We start from the raw sequence: 27,148 nt of genomic DNA on the forward strand, positions 1-27,148 counted from the left end.
CTGCCCCATATTAGGGACATATATTAGGACGGCCATCACCAGAAAGCAAAATCAGACTTTTTCCACCTGGTCCTAGGGGGAAGAGCCCAGAGGAAGGCCCGGACGGTCTAAGGGGGCAGATTTAGGCTCAACCCTGAGAGCCGCCCTGGCGTACAATGGGTTCCCTGGGGAGGTTCCCCGAAAGACTCCCAATCACGGGGGTCCTTACTTGTCAGGGACATTATAGATGGGATTCAGGTTCTGGGCTAGGGCTTCCCGGCCTCACGTCCTCTATTTTGATCAGTTTGTGTCCAAGGAGTGTGTAGATAGCTCTGCCTGGTACCTGTGGGTCTACAGATGTCTCTGCCATCTCTGCTGAAGGCTTCCGAAGCGTTCCCCTCTCTTCCTCTTTCCCACAGGCCTCTCTGGGGACCACTTACCTGATGATGGACAACCTGCCTTCCCTTTCCCCTGCCCTCCTCCCGGGGCCCGGCCCACACTCACATCCACAATGAGAAAGTCCAGCCAGCACCAAGCGTTGGTGAAATACTTCTTAAAGCCATAGGCCACCCACTTAAGCAGCATCTCAAGGACAAAGATGTAGGTGAACATCTTATCAGCATACTCCAGGAGAACCTTAATGGTCTTGCGCTCTTCCAGATAGATGTCTTCAAAGGCCTGCAACAGAAACGTAACAAAACATGAAGTGACCTGCTGAGGAGGTGACTTTGACTGGGGAGGAAGGCCTTTCTGACTGTGAGATGGAATGGGCTGCCTTGTGAGGTAGTGAGCTCCCTGTCAATGGGTGTGGTCAAGTAGAGGCAGGATGGCCAGCTCTCAGGGATACTATGGAAGGGATTTGATTCTTCCCTTGGTGGGGGGTTGAGCTAGATGACTTCCAATGACCCTTCTGACTCAATTCTAAGATTTAGGGTTGATTCGTTTCTGCGTCTCTACATAGGCTCTCCCCCAATCCTGGAACATGCTTCACCCTTGCTCTGCCGAGAACCAATCCTTGGCTTTCTTCAAGACTCAGCCAAAGTTCCCCTTCCTAAATGATGAAGCCTCCAATGGCTAGGGGCTGGCTTCATCTTGAAGCCACTTTTTGTTTCTTCATCTGTCCACGTATTGGAGCAATAGAATGGAAGCTCCTTGAGGGCAGGCACTGTTTCATCTCCGCTGTTGTATCCCCAGGACCTAGCACGGTACCTGGCACAGAGCTTGATTCTAGGATTTCACCACTCCACTTTTTAATGGAATTGCTCCAGGTGTCCCATCTCCTGCTAATCAGAGTCCTAGACCCAATATGGAAACTCTGGGACATATTCCCTCAGCCAAGGGAAGTCCTTGTTTTAGAACTTCTGGATTAAAGCTGTTCATTCCGGTTCACAGTGTAGAGAGAGGCTTTAGGTTCTCTCGGAGCAGCAGCAAGTGTGGCCCATGGGACATATATGTGGGGGCCACTGCCCCCCAGGGCTGAGAGTAGGCCCTCAGAGTGGGGGCCAGAAGGCAGACACTTCAGTATGGTGTTCTGGGGCGGCTGACTGGGGCTGAGTCTCACATCTCCCCCTAACACTGGCTCCATGACCTCAGCAAGGTTCCATGATCACCACAAGGGATCAAGGTTGTAAGGGACCTCAGAGACCTTCTAGGCTGATTTTCTTTCTACAAATGAGGAAACTGAGGCCTGGGCAGGTGAAGTAAGGCTATAGATTTGGACCTGGAAGGGACCTCAGAAGCCCTGAGTTCACCCCAGTTGACGTCGGCATTTCCCTCTCTGCTTATTACCCATCCATGCAGAGGCGTCTCCTGCCTGGGCCCGCCAGCCTGCCTCCCGTGGTGGCACACGGGGCTTACTTCTTTGGGTGCCTGGCTCTTGGTGTGTGACTGACTTTGTATCTGCCGTCTGTCTCCTGTTTCCAGCCAAAACACATTCCCTGCTCTGATGGAGTAGGCTGAATCGGCAATATGTTAAGTAGTTGTGTTTTTTTTAAACAGCGATAAACAAAAGTGCTTTAAGCCAAGTGCGGGCTACATGGGACTGGTGGCTGAAGGAAGGGGCTACCTGACAATCAGCCACTGGGTGCCCTCAGGGCAGATGGGAGACTCATCACTGCCTTTCCCCAAGGCAGTTGGCCCCCTGGTCTTTGGAGGGGCCGGCATTTTCCAGCCTGCCTGTCTACACAAGTCAAACAGAAACACTCCAGGTCTACACATAGAGTAGAACCAGCTCTGACATGGGCAGATGTTTGATCGGTCTAGTTCTCTTAGGCTCAGGGTAGCCCCGTCCCCCTCCAGGGCCCTGGCAGGCAGAGCTGTGGAAAACCAGATCTTTCTCCTGAGCCTCTAGTCAATTATTATTCAGACCTCACCTGTCCTTTGAGACTCAGTTCAAGCCTCACATCCTACATGGAGCCCTCCAGGACTGTTCTAGCCCACATTGGCCTCCAAACCTTTCGGCACATAAGAATGCACACTCTAGTGCTAGAGAGACATAGGGTCAGAGATTTGAAATAGGAAGGGGCCTGGCAAAGCGTCTACTCCCACTGCCCTCATTGTACAGATGAGGGAAACTGAGGCCCAGAGCTGGGATTTGAACCTAAATGCAGTGTTCTTTCCATTAGGTTTCACAGCCTCTGGCCGTTTCATGTATGTGAATGCCATCTCCCCAATCAGAGTGAAAGCTCCCTGAGGTCTGGCCTCCCCAGCACCTGGCATGGGGGAGTCTGGGTGCCCACAAAGCCTTGTGGAAGAAGAGAAGGTCAGGATTATTCTTGCTCAAGGTGGGTGTGACTTGAATGAAGTTCTGGCCCTGGATGGATGACCCTAACCGAGGCCCTGAACTGGGCCTGGGTTCGAATCCCAGCACCCCCACCATCTGGGTCACCTTGGATAAGTTGCCTCCCCTCACTGGGCCTTGGTTTGTTCATCCATCATGTGAGGGGGTTGAACTCTCTGGCTTCAGAGGTCCCCTCCAGTTCAGAATCTGACTCCTGTGAACCCTCGAAGAGCTCATACTGTTCAGCTTTCAGGGCAAGGAATCTTTGATTACCGAGGCCTTTCCCCATAGGGAATGGGCATCATCCCCAACTCAACCCCTACCAAAGGACAAAAGGAGGTCTCAGTGCCAAGGACTGGGCACGGCGGGGAGCCCAGAGGGAGAGGCCTTGGGCCCTACACTTCCCCGGAGCTAACAACAGTTTTCATAAACGGCCTTGGATCCTAATGTTCCTGGGGAGCTGGCTGGTGACAGGTGGCCCTGTTCTGGGCCACCCTGCTGCCATCCCGTGACCTCTGCCCCACCCCGGCTCCCCGCACCCTGGCCCAAGGTTACCAGGGCACCGCTGCTCAGCAAAATCATGAAGATGATGAAGGTCTCAAACCAGCTGTGCTCCACGATGCGGTAGCAGGTTTTCCGGAGCCTCCACCAGACCTTGCCAGGAAACTGAGTTGTGTCCACTGTGCAGCACGGACAGCGCCGGACACAGCCTGCAGGGGAAGAAAAAGGAGGCAAGATGGTGCCGGGGCTGGGATCATGGAGCCTGCCAGAGGACCTTCTACTCCAATACCCAATGGATGTTCACTGACTGACTGAATGATGGAGAAAGGGAGGGATGGCTAATAACATGCAAAGCATGGGGGGGGGGGGGTCAGGCTCCATCAGGAGCTTCTGTCCTTGCTTATTTCTCTATCCCAGAGTATACCCAGGCCCCAACAAGGAGATGAAGGATGCGCCCCCCCCTCGCCCCAGAGCGGATCTTGGCAGGCAGGATTCTGAGTCTTCATGGCTTCAGGTCTAGTATTCTCTCTAATGCTTTTTGTGTGCACGTGCATGCACACACACACACACACACACTAACAGCTATATAAAGCTAAAGTTTAATGTAATATGTTGTAAGCAAATGAGATTATGTGAATGAAGCACTTTTCAACCCTTTAAACATAATATAATAGGAGTCACTCTCCCCTCCTCTCCCCTCCGTCCCCTCCTCTCCTCTCCTCTTCTCCAGGAGAGTCCATTGGCTTCTTTTTTTTATCTCATTTGAGAAGGACAAAGTCCCTGGGAGCAGTCCACAGTGCTCCCCAAATCTAACACCTCCCCCCAAAGAAGGTCTGTCCCCCAAACAGTCGCATGCCATAATTATAGCAATATAACACAAACCCACACACGACAAATGTCCCTACACACCAGAAATGGAGCGATACACCAGTGTTTAGCTCAGTGCTTGGCACATGGTAGGAGCTTAACAAATGCTAACTGATTGATGGACCCACAGTCATTCCATCTCCCTAGACACCTGCACATTCTAAATGGAGGAGTACAGCAACCCGCTACGGTCTGTCCCCAGCGACAGGAGGCAGACACAAAGAAAGGTTCCCCGCGCGGCATTGCCACGTTGCAGAGCCAGGACTCCTTACCCTCGGTGAAGCAATCCTCGGGGTCCTTCACATCCTCCCCAAGGTCTGCGATCTTCTCCAGGAGGTCAGCAGTGTTGGTCATGTCTGCAGTACTGCCCTCAGAGTAGGTGTCATCATCGTGTCTCTGCTGGTGGGGAGAGGACGGGAGAGCATGGTCAGAGCTGGTGGATGCCCCAGCTGCTGCTGGCTCAACCCTCAGAGCCCTGCTCTGGCCAGACCTCCAGGGTCCAGCTCTATGGGCCACTCCAGTCCCAGGGCTGGAAGAGACCTTAGCAGGCACTGACTGCCCCCTCCCCCCATCCTGTCTCTCTCCTCCCCCCATCACAGATGGGGAACAGGCCCAGGGGAGCGAGTATCAGGCTTGCTGATCACGGGTATTCATCAAGAATTCAAACTCAGCTCTTCACAGGTCTAAGGCTACGCTCTATCTCTTACCCCTCTGAATTGGGTTGTAGAGGAAGATGAAGAGTTGGTATGGATAGAGGACCCCAAGGCTCGCAAAGAGCTCGGGGAAGTCTCACAACAACCTTGAGAATAAAGTAACACAGTCATTGTCCCCACTTCACAGATTGAGGGAATTGGGGATTAACGAGGTTAAGAGACTTGCCTATGGTCACACAGCTACTTTGTGTAGGGATTTGAACCCGGGTCTCTACTCACTCCAAGCCCCAGGGCCCCAGCTTCCCTGTGCCTAAGCTCGTTCCTCAGCGATGGAGCAAGACCAGGTCTGGTTGGGAGCCTGTGAATGCAAACATCAGGGCGGCGAAGTGAGCCCCAAACGCTTTATTTCAGAAGCATTAGGAGTGAATCCTCAAGCAGTACACATCTCTTTTTTGCTCCTTGCTTTAAGGCCCTCCAATTTACCCCCCTCCCCTTCAGAGGTCAGGAAGGAGCAGGGGGGCCGGACCAAGGGAGGGAAGGAGAGAGATGAGCAGGCTTAGGGGATCTGGGTGGGGGGTGCTTCCTGCCCCTGACCCCATCCTGATAGTGACTGCCCAGGGCTTTGACGGGAGCCTCTCGTGGTGCGCCCCCAGGACTGACTCCTGCTATCCCGGGGTCACTGGACTTCTCTCTCAACCCACCATGTAATGGGTAATCTGAGGTGGGAGGGTCAGTAGCACCATTTCTGAAGCCTGGCAGAAGCATTGGAGTATAGAACTGGATGAAATCTTAGACCTCATCTAGTCCCAACCTGGCATTTTATGGATAGGGAAACTGAGGCTTGGAAAGGTCTCCAATGTGGTACGTAAAAAACTGCATGAATCTTCTAATTAATCAGTACACATTTTAAAAGTACCTACATATGCCATGTGCTGTTCTAGGTGCCAGGGATACAAAACATAACAAAACAGACCTTGCCCTCAAGGAACTTACACTCTACCAGGGGAGATAGACATATACCAAACAAACACAAATTGATACAAGGAATATCTACCCATCTCTGTGTACTCTAGCCTCTTCATTGTGCAAGAAATGTAATCTTGAAGGCAAGGATTCTGTTATTTTTGTCTCACCCTGTGCCTAGTACAGTGTCTAGAACACAGAAGGTGATTGATAAATGCTGGTTGGATTGGAAATGAGGTCTAGAAAGGGGAGCGAAGAGCCAGTAGTAGAGATAAGACTGGATGTTTGGAACTGAAATCGTTATGTAATGGGTGTCTGGCACATTAAGATGGAGGCACTCATGGGGGAGACACCAGGGATTGACTTCCTTGTTGGCCTCCCTGGTGGTTGGGAGCACACCCTTCTATCAGCTGCAGAGCCAGAATTGCTTGCGTCTTTCTGATGACCTTTCTGCCCAACCCCTCTCTCTCTCAGCCCTTGAGGCGAAGGACTTGTTTCCTCACTGAATGACACCAGGTGGCAAGCAAGGGCCTGAGGGCCACCTCACCCCCTGCAGGCCATCCGGCCCCAAGAAATGGGCATGGGAATTTGGTCTGTTCCATTTGTCCTTTTCCACTCAAGGGGCAGGGAGCAGAGTCACAGATGTTTTTAAAGCAAGGGTCTGACCCTGCTGCTCATCTGCTCGAGAAGATTCCCCTGGCTCCCTCTTGCCCCTAGGCTGACCACAGACTCCTGCGGCTTGGCGTTTGAAGTCCTTGGCAAACAGGTTTCTGACCTAACTTTTCATGTTCATTATGCACCGTTCTCTTCCATGTACTCTCTGGTCTGGTCACCCTGGTCTATTTGCTCTTCCTCATACACGATGTCCCCTTTTCCCTGCCTTTGCACACTTAGAATGCACTCCCCCCACACCGCTTAGAATCCCCACGTTCCTTCAAGGCTGAGCTGGGGGACCTCCCCTTACAAGAGGCCAGGACCCTTTGCCCCTGAAATTACCTTTTTTTTAACTTCATATTTATTTTTTGTTTACTTATCTCCAGTATGGTATGGTAGAAAGGAGGATGGACCTGGGTTCAAATCCCAGCTCTTCCATTTCTTACCCATGCAGCCTTCAGCAAGTTACTTACTCTCAGTTTCCTCAACTTCAAAATGAAGGGGTTGTATTAGATGAAATTGAAGGCCCCTTCTACTTCTCAACCTACCGCACAATAATTAGCATTTATATGTGTGGTGCTTTAAGGTTTGTAAAGGGTTTTCCAAATATCATCTCACGTATCACAACCACCCTGGGAGGGAGGAGCTATTATTATTCCCATTCTACAAATGAGGAAAAGGAGACAGGTGGTGGTTAAATGACTTAGTGTGAGTGTCTGAGGCTGGATTTGAACTCAGGTCTTCTTGTCTCTACTGCGCCACCTAGCTGCCCCAGCACCTAGCTGTATGGAAGTCAAGGCACACCATTTCATTTTGTCTTTGTACCTCCAGTGCCTAGCACTGTGCCTGGTTCAGCATAGATATTTAAATGAATTAATGACTTAATTTTAGACACTATATCCTGCTAAAGGAGTGTACATTTGAGGGGGGGGGAGTATCTTGGAAATGTGGAAGAACAATTTTCCATGACAATTTCTTCTCTCCCCATTCATCCCACAGCGAGCTCTTTTGAAGGCTCCACATAACACAACAGAGGTAGCCTTCTGTTCCCAGGGATGACCAAAGAAGCATTCTCAGGGTGGGGTTTTTATCCACAGCTCATCACAATGTCAAGTACGGGTCAGGACTTTCAAAATATTATTTGCTGAAAATGAGGAAGACAGAAACTGAACAAGGGTTGGGGAGATGAGGAGGAGGAGAAAGGGGAAGCCAGAAAAACTTCATTAATTTTCCTGAAGGCAATTCCTCATCATAGTGGAAATACTGTTGTGAAATGCCCAGCCTGGTCAGCCACAAGGACCTACTGATGATTGACTTTGATGGGCCCCAAAGCAAGTATGCTTGAGGTGAGCAAAGAAACACAAGGGATCTTTGTTCAAAAGCCAGGATTTCTCCTCTGACCCTTCTCTGATCTTCCCTGGCTTTCTGGCCGTGATCAGCTAGTCTTTGAATCCCCCATGGACTTCCCAGAGAGCCAACCATACAACTCTCCTGGGACTGCCGATAAAGAAAAGGCTGGGGCTTTGGGGGCAAGTCCCCTCAGACCCCCAAACTGACACCAGCAACGACGTCAAGAGACGCAAGTCATCCCCAGGTCAGCTCAAGGACTGTGGTCTAATCAGGCCCTCGTGGGACCGTCTGAGCCCAGTTCCAGAGCTGGCGGGGACCTTGGAGTCCATTTGGTTTTACTTCTTCATCTCTAAATGAGGAAATTGGGGCCTCAGGATTGAAGGTTAAATGATTCACCCAAGGTCACACATAGAGTATAGGGCTGGCGCTGAAAGGGCCCTGAAAGGCCATCTAATGTAGCTCCCTCATCTTACAGATGAGGAAACTGAGGCCCAGACATGTGAAGTAAGGTCTTCTTCTGTGCCTCACTGTCACATGAATATCTTATCCTGGGCTCTCCAGAGCCATGCCAGCAGCGCAGAAACTGGCAAGTCCTCCGAAGGTGGAAAGGCTCCAAGGCTGAAGCAGGCACCGAAATGCCCTCTGTGGGCCAGCCCAGAGGCTCATCGCTTCTGGAGATGGCTGGCTACAGGGTGATGCATTTATTTGTTCATCCTAACTCCTGAAACCCTTTGATTCATTCCATGAGCAAGAATTAAGCATCTCCTAGGTGCCAAGCATAGTGCTGGATGCTGGAGTGCAAAGCCAAAATCATGCCATCTGGTCCTTCCTCTAGGTCACCATTAACAATGTGAAACCACACAGGCAGATCCTTGGGACCGTCTTCTAGAGACCTCTCTCTAAACTCACATCACACCATGAATGATTCCTCTGTGAGGCCAGTCATTCATTCAGTTCTGAATCTATGCAATTGCACTGTCTCTGAGCCCTATTTCATCTTCTTTCTCAGAAGAATAATGAGAGAATAAGACAAAAGACTGGCTAAAATCTGGTGTCTACAGCAGTTCCCCATTCAGTCTGGTCACCCTGACAAAAAAGGAAGGAGGCATTTTATTTCAGCACAACCTGTTTTGGATGAAGCCATTATGGCCCTTGGTGATCACTGCTTTCTTTTCTAAATAATCACAAACCGTCCCTTTAAAATACGCTCTAGATTCTTGTCCCAAGCTATAAGTTTGAAGTTTACATCCTCCTGCTCCCTTTTTTGGAAGTTTGGAACCCCATTCTGTTTGTACAGTAGACCCTTGTCATGGTCAAACTCTGATTCATCCGGATCTAATTCTCCAAGCTTCGAATCCCTGGAATCTCTGGGGTCTGATTACCCCAGGTCCAGATCTTTGACATCTGACTGGGATCCAATTTCCCACAGCCTGAATCTCTGGCATCCCCAGTGTCTGATTCCCTGACATCATTTACCCAATGTATGATTTCCTGGAATTCCTGGGACCTGATATCACAGACTCCGATTCTTTAGGATCCAATTTCCTGGGGCCTGAATCCCTGGAATCCTAACGGTACACTTCCCAATGAATTTCTGGAATCTCCGGGGTCCAAATTCCTGAAAGGTGAATCTCCAGGCTCCTTTCATTGGATAGCTCATCTTAACTGTGATCTCTGCCCAACAGGGACACAGGGATCTATCCTTCACCTTATTCTGTTTGACATTTCTGACCTCCAGAAGGACCACCTTATCTGGGAGCAAACCCCTCATGGTTGCATTGCTTCTTGTCAAGGGCAAGATGCCTTCCTTGGTCAGGCATTGTGCCAAGCAGTGAGGATGCAAAGACAAGTGAAAGTGGGGGAGACAACGTGCAAACATCTGTGTGTGCACAAGTTATACAAAGGACAAGACGAAGATGACCTCAGAGGGAAAGCGCCAGCATCGAGGGGGATTGGGAACGGCTTTGTGCAGAAGGGAGAATTTGAACTGAGACTTGAAGGCAGAATGGGAGGTGGAAATGAGGAAGAAGAGAGTCCCAGGCATGGGGGACAGCCAGGGAAGATGCCTGGCTTGTGTGAAGGACCCCCAAGGAGCCCAGTGTCACTGCACTGCAGAGCATGTGAGGTCCAAGAAGACTGGAAAGGTGGGAGGGGGCCAGGTTGTGCAGGGTTTTTAAAAGCCTAATAGAATTTTATGTTTGATTCTCAAGGTTACAGGGAGGACTAGAGTCTATTGAATGGGGGGGGGGGAAGAGACACGAAGGGACGTGTGTGTGTATATGTACGTGTGCATGTGTGCGTGTGTGTGAGAGGGAGAGAGAGAGAGAGAGAGGAAAGAGACAAGGGAAGAAGGGAGGGAAGGACGGGAGAGAGAGACAGAGACAGAGACAGAAAGACCATCAGACCTGCTTTAGGAAGATCATTTTGATGGCCGAGTTGTTGTTTGTCATTGTTTTTAAGAGGACCATGACACCAGGAAGGAGATGTCATGACTTGCAAGTGAATTGGATTACAGTGAGGGAGGGCTGCGCAAAGTCGCCAGCCTCACTCTCTCCTCCCAACAGCGGAGAGAATGGATTGGAGAGGGGAGAGACTTGAGGCAGAGTCCCACCAGCGCTCTTACAATGTCCGGGGGTGAAGAGATGAGGTGGATATGAGAGATGCCATGAAGGCAGGATCTACAATGGATATGGGGGGCAGGGGAGAGTGAGGAGCTGGGCGTGACACCTAGATTGTGAGCATGGGTGACTAGGAAGATCTGGTGGCCTTGACAGTAACAGGGAAGCTTGGAAGAGGGAGGATTTTGGGGAAAAAGGTGATGAGTCCAGTCACGGACATGTTGAATTTACGATGTCTCCTGGACATGCAGTTGGAGAGGTCCAACAGGCAGCTGGAGATGGGAAGCTGGAAGTCAGTAGAGAGGTCCGTGTCAAACACACTGACATCACTAAGTGCTGGGCTCCTTCCTCCTTGGCTGCATCTGGTTTTCTTATTGAACATAACCTGGGACGGTTTGAGCAGGCTCAGTTTCTTTCTGCCTCCCCTGGTCCTCCTTTCTTTGGAAAGACTGGATGTTGGTGGCTGAGCTCAGGGAGAAAGTCGTTGATGGAAGAAGAACCCTTGGGCAGAAACTCAGTTACCAAACACAACCCTCAGTGGCAACAAGTTTAGTCCACAATTCCTGAGAACCAGACGCTGGGGGTGTGGGAGTTGACTGGGGATCATGAAGCCTGTCCCTTGGCTAGGTTCTGTTTTATTTGATTCGGTTCATTATTTTTAATTATCAAAATTATTTTTTCCTATGTCAAAGAGAGGCTAAATGATTTGTCCACAATCCCAGGGGAAGCTAGAGGCAGAGCCAGGGTTGGTAACTCATGATCCTATCCTCCTTCCCCCACATTCCATTCTTGTATCCCCTGCAAGGCCTGGCAGAGTACCCAGGGAAATGGGTTCACAATACATTCTCAATGACTGAAATGGTGCCAGCAACAGTGGGCAAGGTGATTTTCCCCTCCAGTCCAGCCTAGGCCAAGGGAAGAAGAAAGAAAGGAATGGGAAGGAAGAAGAGAAGATGGAGGAGGGAGGCCAGCAGCTGTCCAGACTCAGGTCCCAAGTGTTAAAAATAACAGGTTGAGAAGATAAGATAATGTCGTCTCTAACACCTCCTGTCTTCGGGGAATCTTATTTTTAACCCTTGGCCTTAAACCTGGATGTGAGGGTAGGGGAAGTGAGAAAGCCTGACACAATCTGACAGGGTGGACAATTCAACCTGGTGATGTCGTCACTTAAAATTCCAAATGGTTTAAGTATCTATGACCTCAAGATCTGTTGGTCAACTTTCCAACTGAAAAGTCCAATTGTGTGTGTGTGTGTGTGTGTGTGTGTGTGTGTGTGTGTGTGTGTTGTCAATGGGCAGGAGCAGGAGGAAAGGAAACAGGAGATGGGAGCCGCCAGACAAAGGCTGTGTCTTCCTCAGAAGGGGTCTGACCATTTGATTTCTCCCACCAATCAACCAACAGGTATTTGATATCTACTGTGTACCATGTGGCACGATCTGAGGATGCTAATACCAAAGCAGAGCAGTCCCTGCCCTCAAGGTGCTTATATTCAACTGTTTACATCAGGGAGATTTCTAGCTATATTATAAAATTCCGCCAGTTGGTGCCATTAGGTCAGGTTCTCATGACCTCGAAAAGAGCAAGGCAGTACAATTTTGTGGGGGTGGGGGGAGCTAGGAGGAAGCTTCGGTCATGAAATGAGTGCCGACAGGCTCTGCTGACTGCTGCATGCCTGGTCGCTCTGATGGAGACCCTGGTCTCTGCCATAGAAGCCCCCTCTTCTTACACTCCAGAAAAGTTAAAGGACAGTACCTGTTCTCAGGAAGCTCACAACTGAATGGGCTGTGATGGAAAGGGGGTGGGAACAGTTGAGACAGCCTGGCAGCATTGCCTGACTCCCATCTCCAGCAGCTTGAAGCAAAACAACTGACTGTCAACTTCTTTTCCTAGAATATGCTCACGCTCAGCAGAATCCTAAGTGGCATTTCTAGCGTGTGTTCCCTACCTTACCTCACTGGAGCCTCAAAGTAACTGCTGAGGAAGGGAGGGGTGACGGGGGATTATTAGCTGCATTTTATGGAAGAAAAATCTGAGGAACCGCGGCATACTGCGCCGTCCGGGTCCCCAAACAAGAAAGTATCAGGGGTGGAATTTGAATTCGGTCCTTCTGATTCCAAGTCCTGAGCTCAATCCATGTTGCCACCATGTTGCCTCTCCATGGGTCCCAGACAGAACTCAGCATCTTTCCTCCAACTGGCTCCTCCCGTTTTGATTTCTGGCAACGGCCTGGCCTTCCTCTCATGCCCTAACGTTGTTTTTGACTCTCCTCTCACCCCTCCCCCTCCATCCAGCCTGATCACCAGGCCTGTGTAGTCTGTGTGTGCATTGCTTGGAACAAGCCATCATTTGGAGAGGGTTTCATTTTGTGGCAGCCATGGTCCTTCCTGTGCACTTCTATTGACACAGAATGACTCAGAATGTCTGACCTTAACCAGATAAAGCTGGATCCAGCTGATCCACCCCACCCCCATCTCCCTCAGTTAATTAGTTCTCTGTCTGCTGAGTGCCAGACTTCACGCCATACACACGTTCCATTGCTCTTTTCTGTTGTATTTTTAATTCTGTGGTTTTAAAGAATGACCATTACTCTAAGACCATGAAGTTTTGCCTTTCCATTTCCATAACACCAGTCTCTTCCCAATGATTGTCATCATCTCCTAATTAATCTTCCTGCCTCTCACCATTTCTCTTGCCAATCCAATGTCCCCTCTCCAGTCTGACCTCCTTGCCCTAAATGCCTCTGTCCTTCCCCAGGACCCATTGGACACAATGCAATTTCCTTATCCTTATTTAGTGGGCACCCTGGCAGAGGGCAGTTGTCGTAGGCAGGCTGGGAGGGTCACTCTTGATGGAGAACTTACTCTAATGAAGAACAAAGCTCTTTGCTAGGGAATGATCAATAGCATAAAGGAGATTTCTCAGCTGCCCTTGGGAATCTGCATTCCTCCTGAGATAGGCCTCCTGTGAAGCTTGACTCCAATTCCTAGGAACATTCTGGAATGTGGGAAGGGGGAAGAGGTGATGACAGACAGTAGGAAAGGGCTCATCAAAAATGAGGCTTGCTTCACTTTCTTTTCTGACTGGTGAGAGGTGGCGTGGGAGCAGGGGATAGAGATGTGCCTAAGGGACCCGGGCTTGAGGCATGCCTCATCACAGGCTGCCTGTGTGACTCTGGGAAAGTCACTTCATCTCTAAGTTCTCCTGGCAATGAAATCTTAGGCCCAGACCAAACGAACCAAGCAGCAGAAGCAGGCCTGTAGATCAGGGGAAGGTCTCAGACACAACAGTCCTGGATTTCAGGAAGTATTGAATGAAGTTTTTTATGCTATCCACTTGTGGTCAAGACGGAGGCTTCTGGCCTGGATGATAGGACAGTGGAGGGGGTTTTAGGGATCTGACAGCCAGAGCCAAAGAGTGGCGATCAATGGATTGTTATCGATCTGGAGGGCACTCTCTGGGGGAGGCCCTAGGGATCCACCCTTGGCCTCATTCTGCTTGCCATTTTTATCAGTGATGTGCATAAAGACACAGATGGTAGCCTTATCAAATGACATTGGGAGCAGTCAATAGCTAATACTGCAGATTAGAGGGTCTTCAGTTTAGAATGGGAATAAATTCTCTATGACCTCCCGGATCCAATAGAAAATCCTTCATTAGCTTTTAAGCCCCTTCCTGTCTCTCCCGTCCCCTTACACTTTACTCTCATCCATGCGCTCTCGGGTCCGCAGTAACACCGGCCTCCTTGTTCTTTGCACAGTCACTTCTCCTGACTCAGCTGAGATCTCCATGCCCGGCACACTGTCCCTCCTCACCCCTGCCCAATGGCCTCCTTCAAAACTCAACCCAAATCCTACCTTCTGCAGGAAGGAGGCCTTTACCAGTCAGCCCCGAAGCATGGGCCTTCCACCATTTACACTTTGTGTCATGTGGACATATTGTCTCCTCTGTTAGAACGTGAGCTCCTTGAGGGCAGGGACTGTCTTTTGCCTTTTTTTATATCCACAGTGCTTAGTACAGTGCCTGGCACATAGTAGGTGCTTAATACATGTAATTAATAAATGATTAATAAATAAATTATGTTAACGAATCAATATTAGTAAGTTAATAAATGCTTAATATATTAATAGTTGACTGACATCTGTGAAAAAGACCTGAGGGCTGTAGTGACCACAGACTCAATTTGCACCAACACTTTGGTACAACAAGCAAAAAGCTAGCGGAATTCTAGGCTTCATCGCTTTCTGTTGGCATCCAGAGGATCTGCCTTGTTCCCGGCAGACAGCACAGGAGTGCCCACAGAATTCCAGGAGGTTTTTGTCAAGAAGCTGGCAGACGGGTTTGCTCTAAACCACATGTGTGACTAACGCGTAGGGCTGCTGCCGAGGTCCCACTCTTCCCAGTGGGTGCGTCTGGGCCCTAAGTGAGTGGAAGAGCATCTGTCTGTGGTCACTGTCACCAACTGGGGTGGTGGGATCGGGCCGCGAGGTTCCTCTCCTTTTCCGAGTCCGAGGACCAGTGTTTGCTCTATGACATCATTGCCTTCTCTGACCTTCCGGGAAGAGTCCAAGATCGACCTGTGAACTGCCTGTAACTGTTCAGAAGCCAGCAGGAAGCCAGCTTGGTATCATGGTGGCAGTGGAGACCAGTCTCCTCCCTGGGCTGGGGCCGTGGGAGCTCTGCCTGCCCAGTGGGAGGAGGAAGGAGGCCACAGTTGGGCAGCCTTGGCCTCCAGGGAGGGACAGCATGCCTGCTTGCCTTCAGCCTTCCCTTCGATGAGGGGAGCAGCTGCTAGGAGGCATCAGGGATGGAATAACACACCTAACGCACCTGCTGCAGAGCCCGGGCCAAACCCCGAGTGGCTAGTGCTGACGGCCTCCAGCAGGAAATAGCAGGGCTCTCATACCAGCCTGGCTGGCACTCGGGAGCCACAGGCATGGCAGGAAGCTCAGGGCCAGGGCCTGCATGGCACCACTTCAGAGGAAGGCCCCAGCACTCCCCAGGCGCCAGCGCCAGCATCCTCATCATTACTCGGTCAGATCCAATTTCAAAGTGCTCCCACAAGCATCCCATTTGATCCTCACCACCCAGGGTGAGGGTGGGAGGGGAGAAGGAAAGAGCTTATTAACCTCTTTATAGATGGGGAAACTGAGGATCAGAGAGGCTACGCGCTCTAAGGCCTTGGGGAGGCCAGGTCTGCTGCCAGGTGAATGAACCTTCCCAAAGCAAAGCCCTGGTCATATCACTCCCTTGGTTTCAGAACCTTCAGTGGCTAATGTCCATGTTCTCAGCCTGGAATTCATGGTCCTTCATTGTTCAAATCCAATCTACCTTTCCTGCCTTATCTCGGGAAGCGTCCCTACACTGGACCTCCAGTCAAGTAAGCCTAGTCTCCTCATTTCCTCCTACAACTACCAAGCTCATGCCCGCCCCTGGGTCTTTGCTTATGTATGTACTCCCTCAGCGGGGAATACGTTCCCCCTTTCATCCAATTATCCAATGCTACCCACCCTTCAAAGGCCAGCTCAGCTTCCATGTCCTCTGCACAGCCCCCCTTCTCTGACCCCTCCAGCTCAGTCAGACCCTTCTCTTCTTTCTCTGAACTCTCAGAATGCCTCATCTGGACTCCACAGACTAACCCTTGGGAAGGAAACAAAACATCCCATTGATCCTGCATCCATCAGAGATTGTAAGCCCTCTACCTTCTACCTAGCTGGGCTTGGGCAAGCTTCCCCTCTCTGGCTCTCAATTCCTCATTTTTAAAAATAATGGGGCCGGACTCAATAAAGGTTTTTGATCTTTTCTTGTGTCATGGACAGTCTGTTCAAGCCTATGGATGGATCCTTTTCCAGGATAATGTTGCTAAATACATAAAACAAAATACATGATATTGCAAGGGAAAGCAATTATACTGAAATACACTTATCAAAATAAAAACAAACAAACAAAAAACCCAAGGCCCAGACCCCGGGCTAAGGCTGCCTCTAAGGTCCTTCCAGTTCTAATCCTTTGCTCACAGAAATGACCATGACAGCCTGCCTGCCGATAAGGGAGAAGGCAGAAAACATGTTCAAAGCAGCCGCAGGGAGCCGATGTGGGCACATGAAGCCTGGGATGATGGGAACGCTCGGTGTAGGGGCCAAAGAAGCCCCCAAGAACAGCACTCATTTACAGAATCAGCGGGTGCTGGGTACTCACCCAGAAGACCTTGGCTCGTGAAGAAAAGAGTCCTCTGGGAGGACCCGTCCCACTCCCGCCTACCTGTTTGCTGGAGTCCATCTCGGTGCCCAGGCTGTTGTCCTCGCCCTCCTCATGATCATCGATGTCTGACTCAGCCACAGCGATGGGCACGTGCACGGATGACTCGGGGTCCCCCGTGAAGTCCCCCAGTTCCTTGCCTGCTTCCTTGCTCGGGTCAGCCTGCTCCTTCTCGTCAAACCTCGTCTCCTTGCGGGCGGCGTCGGGTACCGTATCCAGCTCAGTGGAGCCGTGGCCAGCCACGCAGCTGGGCAGGCCACTGGGGGCTGGGACCGCTGCCAGGCCTGTGGCTTTCTTACCGGCGGCCATGTCCCGGGGCCGTTTGAGCAGGCTGCAGCAGAAGTCCCATGTGGTGCGCTTGACAAATCGAAGGCCCCTCTGAATCCGGGCCAGGGCCAGCTGGAGATTGTTCATCTCCCCGTCCTCATCCGGGGCCGTCAGGTTGTCTGCGCTGAAGGAACTGAGCAGCAAGGCCAAGAACAGATTCAGGACCTGAAAAACATGGCGCAGGTCCACATGTGAGCTCTCTGTGGGAGGGTCCTTTAACTCCCGCCCTCCCTGACTGCAGCGAAGTCAGGCACCTCTGGTCCCCGGGGACCTTCGATGCTCTACCATCCCCCATCCACTGATCAAAGTCTTGCCCATTCTTCAAGGCCCAGCTCTAGGGCCACCGCCTCCGGGAAGCACCCACCAGGCCCAGCCATGCTTCCCCAACTCCTTGCTCCCTGGCCCTCTCCACTATTCCTGCTCGCCATTTCTTGGACTAATGATCAAATCAGCTTTGCCTTTGCTCCTGGAAGGTGGGGCCTCCCCTAAGGCCCCATTCATTACCTCTGTGCCCCTCTAGACCAAAATGCCAGACCCTGGTCACTATTTCCTGTGTGTACTGTCTCTCCCTATCGGTTGGTTGATGTCCTCCATTCTTGAAGAGGACCAAAATGACGTCACTATGCTACAGTCAAGTTACAGCGTCCAACTGGCTGATCAGACCAATATGAGCCCGGAATGTTCTACCCCAAGTCCGGCACACATAGTCCATGTGAACATTTGGGGTGGGTTCTCTAAATCTGCGCATCTTGCGTTTCTTTTGAGCTATTTCAATTCTGCTTCGCTCATAGAGCACAGTACATTTTCCGATGTGGGCACGCCATGCTGGGTGGTCCTCCACCAGTGTCTCCCATGTCACACAAATTGTTGTATGACTACGAAACCGGGACAGTCTACCAGCGCCATGCCAGGAAACTGCATTGCTTCCATTTGAATTGTCTTAGGAAGATTCTGAAGCTCACCTGGCAGGATAAGGTACCAGACACTGAAGTCCTTTCTCCAACTAAACTGCCAAGCATTTAAACTACTTCAGAGAGCACAACTCTGATGGGCTGGCCATGTTGTTCAAATGCAAAACATATGCTTGCCAAAAAGACCATTTTGTGGAGAACTCACACAGGGCAAGTGTTCACATGGTGGTCAGAAGAAACGATGCAAGGACACTCTCAAGGTCTCTCTTAAGAACTTTGGAATTGATTGTGTGACGTGGGAGACATTGGCACAGGATCGCTCAGCATGGCGTACTCTCCCTGTTAGAATATAAGCGAGGACTGTCTTTTCCTTTAGAGGCTGGGTAATGCAGTGGACAGATCTCTGAGCTTGGAGTCAGGCCTCAGACACTTTTACGAACTGTGTGATCCTGGCCAAATCACTTAACCTCTGCCTGCCTCAGTTTCCTTGACTACAAAATGAGAAGAATAATAGCACCTTGATCCCAGGGGTGTTCTGAGGATCAAATGAGATAATAGTTGTAAAGCAACTAGTACAGTGCCTGGCACATAGTAGGTGTTTAATGTTTATTCTCTTCCCCTTCCCCTTTGTATTTGTATTCCTTTAACTCATAGTAAGTACTTAATGGTTTTATTCGTTTGTTCATTCATTCATTCATTCATTCATTCAATCATTCATCTTTCCCTTTTCCAATCTAAGAAATATTTAATAAGCACCTACTACATGCCAGGCAATATCTAGGTACTAGAGATACAAAGACAAAACCCAAACAGCCTCTGACTGCTAAGGGCTTACATTCTAACTGGGGCTGGGGAGGCCACACACAAGCACTTATTAAATCCCTACTATGTACCAGCCACTGGGCTGGGCACTGGGGAAAGGAGACTGCTGCTGCCCTCAGGGAAATTCCAGTCTACTTGTAGGATGACAGATGAAGAAAGAAGCCAATCCCCAATAGTCTGAGGAGAAGGAAGAGGCCATTGACACCAGGCTGGGAGAGACCAGGAAGGCTTCCTGTAGCTGGGAGCCCTTAAGCTCAGCCTGCAAGGGGGTCGGGGATTCTGGGAGGCAGAGGGAAGGAGAGAGAGCAAAGGCTCAGAGACAAGGCCGGCAGCAGGAGCACTGATTTCCATGGTCCTGAGGGCCCCTGAATGTGGGCCTCTCTGCCCCAGAACTGTAAGGGCAGCGGCTCTTTTGGCTTTTGTCTCTGCTCCCCCAGCACTTAGCCCAGTGCCTGGCATAGGGTGGGTACTGGATAAATACTTCATGACTGATCAATTGTGGCATCAGGACTGCGGCCTTTTCCATCAGGATTCTCCCTCAGGATGGGCCCCAAAGCCGCCCTCTCTTCAGACAGAAATGCAGAGATCCTCTCCCTGCCCCAAGCTCTTGAAAGCCTCCAGTTCATCTGCCCTGTCTATTCTCTCCTCCTCTCCCCGACTCTCTATTTCCCATCCACCCGAGACCTCACTGATCCCTGCCCTCAGTCTTCAGGCTTTTGTCCCCATTACTCATCTCTGTTTCTGGGAAAAGGGGTTGGGGGAAAAAGGAGGGTGGGAGGAAGACAGGGAAAACAGCAGAACAGCAGATCATAGAACAGTGCATTGGGTGTGAAATTCAGGCCTCCAGCACCTTTGGGGGCCTGGACATAGAGCTAGACCCCAGGCCTGAGGCCCTCCAGGCCCCTTGCTCTTCCCATTGGGGTATCCTACAGTGAAGCGTCTTAACCTGGGGTCTGTGGACCCTTTCTGTGAATGGATTTCAGGGAGCCTCTGATTTTGGATGGGAAAAAAAAATCATCTTTATTTTCACTGCCCTCTAACTGAAATCTAACATTTCCTTCAATTAATTAAAACTATGATTCTGAGAAAGGGGATAAGGCTTCATTAGACTGACTAGCTAAGGGGTCTATGACACACATATTATTTGAGCCTCACAACAACTTTCTGAGGCATGGCCTATGGGTATTATTATTATTAGACAGATGAGGAAACTGAGGCTCAGAGTTTAAACTCCTTGCCCAGGGTCATACAGCTAATGAGTAGTGGGCATTGAATGAAGGGTTTTGTGGCTCCAAGTCCAGCACTCTATCCATTAGTAAACCAATAAACATTTATTAAGCACCTACTATGTGCCAGGCACTGTGTTAGGCACTAGGGATACAAAAAGAGGCAAAAAATATTCCCTGCCCTCAAGGAGCTTGAAGTCTAATGGGGGAGACAATAAGCAAACCAATATATATAAGCAAGCTGCATATAGGCTACATAGGCCATAATTAAGGGAAGAAAGATTAGGAGGCACTGGGGAAGGCTTCCTATAGAAGATGAGATTCTGGCTGATTCTTAAGGGAAGTCAGGAAGGTCAAGAGTTGGATCAGAGGATGACGGAGTATATTCCAGGCTGGGGGAACAGATGCCAGAGAAAATGCCTGGAACCAAGAGATGGAACATCTTATTCATCTAGTGTCACTGGATTGAAGGGGACGTGTAATGGAGTAAGGTGCAAGAAGACTAAAAAGGTAGGAGGCAGCCAGGTTATGAAGGGCTTTGAATGACAAACAGCATTTTGTATTTGATCCAGGAGGTGGGGTGGGGTGTGTGTGATAGGGAGTTCAGTGAGTATGGGGTGACATGATAGGGCCTGGGCTTTAGGAAAACCACTTTGGTGACTGACTGGAGAGTCAGTCTGACTGGTTGGAGTGGGGAAGAGCCTTGAGGCAGGCAGACCCACCAGCAGGTGATTGTAATAGTCCAGGTATGAGGTGATGAGGTGTGTACCAGCGTGGGGCAGTGTCAGAGGAGAGGAGGCGTATTTGAAAGATGTCGCAAAGGTGAAATTGAGAGACCTTGGCACCATCTTGGATATGAGGGGTGAGAGAGAGTGAGGAGTCAACGATGACTCCTAAATTGTGAGCCTGGGAGACTGAGAGGATGGTGTTGCCCTTGATAGTAATAGGGAAGTTGGTAGAAAGATAATGAGTTTAGTTTTGGACATGTTGAGCTTAAGATGTCTATTGGACATCCAGTTTGAGATGTCTGAAAGGCAGCTAGAGAGATTGGAGGTCAGCAGGGAGGTTAGGGCTGGAGACGTAGATTTGAGAATCAACAGCATAGAGATAATTAAATCCATGGGAGCTGATGAGATCACCAAATGAAGTGGTATAGAGACAGAAGAGAAGAGGGCCCAGGATAGAAGGCTGAGGGACACCTATGGTTGGAGGGCATGACCTAGAGGAGGATCCAGCAAAGGAGCGGTCAGATAGGTCAGAGGAAAACCAAGAGAGAGAGTGGTTTCCCAAAAACCTAGAGAGAAGAGAGTATTAAGGAGGAGAGAGTGATCAACAATGTCAAAGCCTGCAGAAAGGGCAAAGAGAATGAGAATTAAGAAAAGGCCATTGGATTTGGTAGTCAAGAGATCCTTGGCAACTTTGGAGAGAGCAGTTTGGGTGGAATGCTAAGCTCAGAAGCCAGATTGAAAGGGGTTAAGAAGAGAGTGAGAAGAGAGAAAGTGGGGGCACCTAGTGTAGACACCCTTTTGGAGGAGTTTAACCATAAAGGGCAGAAGAGATATAATTAGTAGGGAGGAAAAGAGCAAGTGAGGGATTTTTGAGGATAGAGGAGAAAGAAGCATTTTTGTAGACAGTAAGGAATGAGCCAATAGAGGAGAGATTGAAAATAAATGATAGTCATATGAAAAAATGCTCCAAATCACTAATAATTAGAGAAATACCAATTAAAACAACTCTGAGGTAACACCTCACACCCACCAGACTGGCTAAGATAACAGAAAAGGAAAATGACAAATGTTGGAAGGAGGGGATGTGGGAACATAGGGGCACCAAGGCACTGTTGGTGGAGCTGAGAACTAGTCCAAGCATTCTGGAGAACAATTGGGAACTACTGAACTAGGAAACCCAACAACACCTCTACTAGACCTATACCCCAAGGATACCAAAGAAAGAGGAAAAGAACCCACACATACAAGAATATTTATAGCAGCTGGCAAAGATCTAGAAACTAAGGGGTGCCCATCAGCTGGAGAATGGCCGACCAAGTTATTGTACATGAATGTGATGGAATGCCATTGTGCTATAAGAAATGATGGATGGAAGAGTTGGAAGGGCCCTCAGAGGCTATCAAATCTTATTTTTACTGTCCCCAGAGAAGACTGGGTGGGTAAGTACAGGAATTGGGGTGAGGCAGCAATACCACGTCCCAATGGCTGGCACCCCATGGCATCTGTTGGCTTTAACCATGGTCGGCTAATACAAGACTTAAACATGTCCCCTGCTGGCAAGGGAGACCTTGCCAAAAGGTGGAGCTTTTGGTTTAGCCCTTCTTGGGAACTAGTGCAAAGTGAAGTGAGCAAGAACCAGAAGAATAGTGTGTACAGTAACAGCAATATCGTAACGATGATCAACTGCCAAAGACTTAGTCATTCTGACCAATACGATGATCCCCCGTAACTCCAAAGACCTCATGCTATGAAATGTTATCCACCTCCAGAGAGAGAACTGATGGTCTCAGAATGCAGATGGAAGCACATTCCCGCCCCCTCCCTTTATTTGCCTTGGGGTTTTTTGAACATACCTAATTCCGAAATGTGTTTTGCATGACTTCATATGTAAAATGCATATCATATTTCTTGCCTTCTCAATAAGTTGGGGAGGGGTGAAAGGAGGGAGAGGATGCAAAACAGAAAATGAAAATATAAGAAAATTAAAAAAGAAAAATATACAGACAAAAATGAAAAGAAGTGATAGAGTAGGGATGATGGAGAGGGCAATCTCTTGGAGGAGATGGGATGAAATCACATTAGAATAATGAATGAAGCCCCTATGTATATATGTATACGCATATATGTAGAGTGAGGCATCACAACAATTTCTCTTCTCCTAGTATAGGGGAGTTTGGGGAGTCGACCAAGGAGACTTGCCACTGATGAAAAAGTTGCAAGTGCATTTTCAAAGTTTCCTTCATTTTTGTCATCCTTGTGGACATGTCTCCTTGAAGGGGCTTAACTCATTTCTATGTTGGTTCCTAGACACTGGTGTTATCCAGGTATGTCTGACCTTGGCTTTCTACTGGGGGCTGGCTTCCTGGGAGGTCTGCTCGCAGGTATAGCCATGTCTTTACCAGGATCAAAAGCAGTGACAGGCTGGGCCAGGCACGGCACCTACAGCACAGCTCTGTGGGCATCTGGAGAGACAAGATGAATTTCCTGGAGTCCAGCTGAGAGCTTGTGCCCACTCCATGGCATGCTCAGGGAGGATGGCACTTCAAAGTGGCCAGAATTTGAGGATTAACTATTAATATTTTGTGGCAAACACCAATTTTACCCATTAAGCAGTGCTTGTTATAGGCGAAAAAACCCCGAACTCAGAACCCAGGTTTAAGGCAATGCCTTAACTAGAGCAGGCCCCTTTGATTTCTACGAAGAAAAGAACTTCCATTCTAACAAGGAGAAAGTGTGGTCAAAGAGGGTACTTTGATTTGGAAAGTTAGAGGAATACTGAATAGAACCATTGAATCAGAGGTCGTATGTCTGTTGTATGCATCCACTTATTTATATATATTTCCCCTTATTCTGGCAGCTCCTTATAGATAGGGATCGTTGTGGGGTTTTGGCATATCTTTGCATCTTCAATACTCAGTGAAGCACTTGGCACATCTACAGTAAGTGCCTAATAAACCTTTCCTCCCTTTAGGCAGCTAAGTCGTACAGTGAATAGAGTGTTGGGCCTGGAGTCAGGAAGATCTGAGTTAAACTTCAGCCTCAGACACTTAGTAGCTGTGTGACCCTGGGAGAGTCACTTAACTTCTGTTTGGCAGAGAGAGAGAGTGAGAGAGAGAGAGAGAGAGTGTGTGTGTGTGTGTGTGTGTGTGAGAGAGAGAGAGAGAGAGAGAGAGAGAGAGAGAGAGAGAGAGAGAGAAAGGCCCAGAATAAAATCTTGTCCTTCACACAGTTAGTAGGTTGGAGATGGATGCTGGTCCAATAAAGGAGACTAGGAGTGGTCAGATGGGTCCTGGGGGCATCAGGAGAGAGCACTGTCCCTGATGCCAATGGAGGAATGTACGTCTGGGAGGATGGCTAGTCAACAGTATGGAAAGTTCCATAGAGGTCAAGAAGGATGAGAACTAGGGGCTGGGCTGGGGGTGGAACAAGGCCCCTGGACAGAGCAGCAGAGAGACTGTGGGTCACCTTGTAAAGAAGAGCTTTCATTCAGTGGTTGGGCTGGAAGCCAGATTTTGAGGGGTTGGGAAGTGTGTAGGAGGTAAGATGAGGAAGCCAGAAATGGGGAAGACTTTTCCTCGGAGCTTTTCTGTGAAGGGGATAAGATGCAGAGACACAGAATGACAGCTTGTAATATGTAAAATCTGGAAAGGCAGGGCTTGGCCTTGATCTTCTAAACTGATGATTCTCTGGTCCCCGGAGGATGGATGGGGCTGTGCAGTGGAGGCTGGAGGGGAAGTAGCTTCTGATCTCCATCCTCTTCCTCCCTCCAGGCCTGCCTCCTCTGGGAAGCCTCCCATCCTTTGAGCCCAGAGAGGCCCGGGTGAGGCAGCAGCACCACACCCCAATGGCCAGCGCCCCATGGCCCCATTGGTTTTAATGAAGCTCAGCTAATGCAGTGTCTTAGAAGTGTCCCCCTTCCCCCGGTCAGCAGCACCCCCCGGTTTAGCTCTCCTTCCCACCCTGTTGTTCTAACAGACAGCAGACTCTGTGGGTGCATGGATAAATCCTTCTTCCCAGTGCCTAGCACAGAGCTGGGCACCTAGGGGTGCCCAATAACTCCCCCTTAAATGAGTGAAGGAGGCAGCTTTAATAATCCTTAATCATGGAGTATTCAAAGGAATCTCAGAGCTCGAGCTCAACCACCCCACCTGACAAAGTCAGAATTGTGTTGTGGTGGAAACAATGAGGGACATGGAGTCTTGGGACTTGAGTTGAAATCCTGATTCTATCACTTACTACACGTGTGACCTTGGATCACTTAACCTCTCTGGACCTCAGTTTCCTTCTCTGTAAAATGGGAGTGGGGTATTGAAATAGACGAGGTCCAAAGTCTCTTCTAGCTCTCAATCTGGGATTCTATGATTTCTGACCTCTCTGAGACTCAGTTTCTTTATTTGTAAAGTGAGTGGTTAGGCCCCTTCCACTGATGGACTTAGGGTCCTGTAATTGCAGAAGAGTGCTGGTCAGGTTATTTACATTGAGGTCTATGCCTTTGGAGATTCTGTGGCCGTTTTCTAGGGAGAAGAAGGTCAGTCAGTCAGCCAACAAGCATTCATTAGGTACCTACTGTGTGCCAGGCACTGTGCTAAGTGTTGGGGATACAAAAGCAGAAATATTCCCTGCCCTCAATGAGTATATATTCTAATGTCCTGGACATTTGACCTCCTGGAAATGAGCCTGCTAGCTCATGGAAGAAGTGACCTTCCTTGAGGAAAGCTCTACATGAGGTCGAGTCAAAGCTGTGGTTTCATTGAGACATCGGTGGTGTAATTGGGAACAGAAGGTCAGGTGGGACCTAAGTTTGAATCCTGCCTTTGACACCTACCAGCTGTGTTACCCATGCTAAGTTGGGTCATCTGTCTGAGCCTCAGCTTCACTTCTAACTCTGCAAAATGAGGCCTTGATGACCTTCAAGGTCCCTCCCAGACCTAAAGCTCTGATCCTATGAACTTCTATGGTCTTGGGAAAATGAAGGGGTTCAATGGCACGATCTCTCCTGCTGTTTTTGAGAGTCCAGGGTCCTTTCAGATCAGGACAGAATCTCAGGTATAATAGCCTTGGAGAGTGTCCTGAGAGGGAGGCCCCTGACAAATCCACAGCCCGGTCCATGAAGCCCTTTCCCTGATGAAAGCCATTCCCTCAAACTGACCTCATCGCTGTTCCAGACATAACCCCTGACCTTATCCTCGCCTCTCATTTCGGCATAACTTCTCCGGTGGCTAATCCAGCCAACTTCTCTGCTTCCTAATCGAACTGATGGGCTCTGAGTCTCCATCTTTGGCCATTCTCACGAACCTGTTCTTACCCATCTCCGGAGGACAGAAATAGATCCAGCGAGTGGGGTGAGGGCGGGGGGATGTGAAGAAGAGGGGAGGGGAGGGGCAGGAGGGAAAGCTGGAATCAGCCAGGATGCTTAGGATGCCAGCTGATGTAGGGCTCGGTCCAGTGGGAGCCCAGGGAGAGGCAAGGGCAGAGCTTAGCAATCCCTGTCACTGGGATTCCAGCCCCAAGGCTTTCTTTCTTCCTTAAATTAGAAGACCAAATTGTCTCAGTAATTGGGATAACATGAGATGAAATAATATGAAATAAGTGACATTTCTATGGGTTTTACATACAGTGTCTCATTTGAGTCTTTGAGGTAAGGACCTCTGATGGTGAGCTGTTGCCGAGCTCACTAATCACTTCACTCTCTGGACTTCCCTCCTTCCTCCCCAGCCATCTTGCCCAAAGTGGGTACTCCTCTTCCCTCTCTCTACCCTCCCAGTTCTCTTTTATATGGCATCTTCTCCCATTAGAATGGAAGTGCCTTGAGGGCAGGGACTGTCTTCTTGCTTGTATTTTTATCCCTATCCCTAGCACAGTATATGACACATAGCAAGTGCTCTATCTACCTATCCATCTCTCTCTCTCCCTTTTCTCTCTCTATCCATCTTTCATCTCTCTACTTATCTATCTACTATTGGTATCATTTAGCCACATTTTGCAGATCAACCAATTGTCAACAAACATTGATTAAGCCCTTCCAATGTGCCAGGCACTGGGCTATGTACTGATTTGGAAGCCTGAGACCCAGATAGGTTGGATAACTTATCCAAAGTCACACAGCTAATAAGGGTCAGAAGCAGGATTCAAACCCAGTTCCTCCCAGTTCTATATCCAGCCCTCTATGCACTCCAGCTAGGCTGCCATCCCTCTGGGCAGGCAGTCTAAGGGGAAGCCAAGGTGACAGATCTGTCCTCACTTGAAGGTAAAACCAGGAGGATCTCCCCTTTCCTGCCCCACCACTGTTTTTTATCAATGCGTGGCTTGTTTGGAGGTGCCCTGGGACTCCCTCTGGGGGATTCCCAATAAGGGAATGCTTCCACTGTCATTCAGGCCCCCCCCCTCCCCGGGCTGGCGCTGTGCGTGAGGAGCTGACTCTCCAGTACTAGGAGATGTGAAAAATGGGCTGAGTGCGACCAGGGTCCTCAGGGCCAGCCTCGCCTCCATTCTGCCTCTGATCTCCCTCCCATCAG

The 27,148-nt window shown here is 49.5% G+C and overlaps 1 protein-coding gene across 2 annotated transcripts in view; it reads right to left on the reverse strand.

Moving 5' to 3' along the window:
* The window catches only part of SCN5A (sodium voltage-gated channel alpha subunit 5), a 144,107-nt gene that overhangs the window by 29,836 nt on the left and 87,123 nt on the right, over window positions 1–27,148 (reverse strand). For both annotated transcript variants that reach the window (XM_027835826.1, XM_027835825.1), the window contains exons 16-19: window positions 16,623–17,111; window positions 4,399–4,525; window positions 3,314–3,468; window positions 484–657 (exon numbers count right to left, since the gene is read on the reverse strand). In XM_027835826.1, coding sequence (XP_027691627.1) covers window positions 484–657; window positions 3,314–3,468; window positions 4,399–4,525; window positions 16,623–17,111 — 945 coding nt within the window. The remainder of the gene's footprint in view (window positions 1–483; window positions 658–3,313; window positions 3,469–4,398; window positions 4,526–16,622; window positions 17,112–27,148) is intronic.

The sequence above is a fragment of the Vombatus ursinus genome, unplaced genomic scaffold, assembly GCF_900497805.2.
Source record: "Vombatus ursinus unplaced genomic scaffold, bare-nosed wombat genome assembly UNPS02014817.1, whole genome shotgun sequence".
In the NCBI taxonomy this organism is placed as follows: domain Eukaryota; kingdom Metazoa; phylum Chordata; class Mammalia; order Diprotodontia; family Vombatidae; genus Vombatus; species Vombatus ursinus.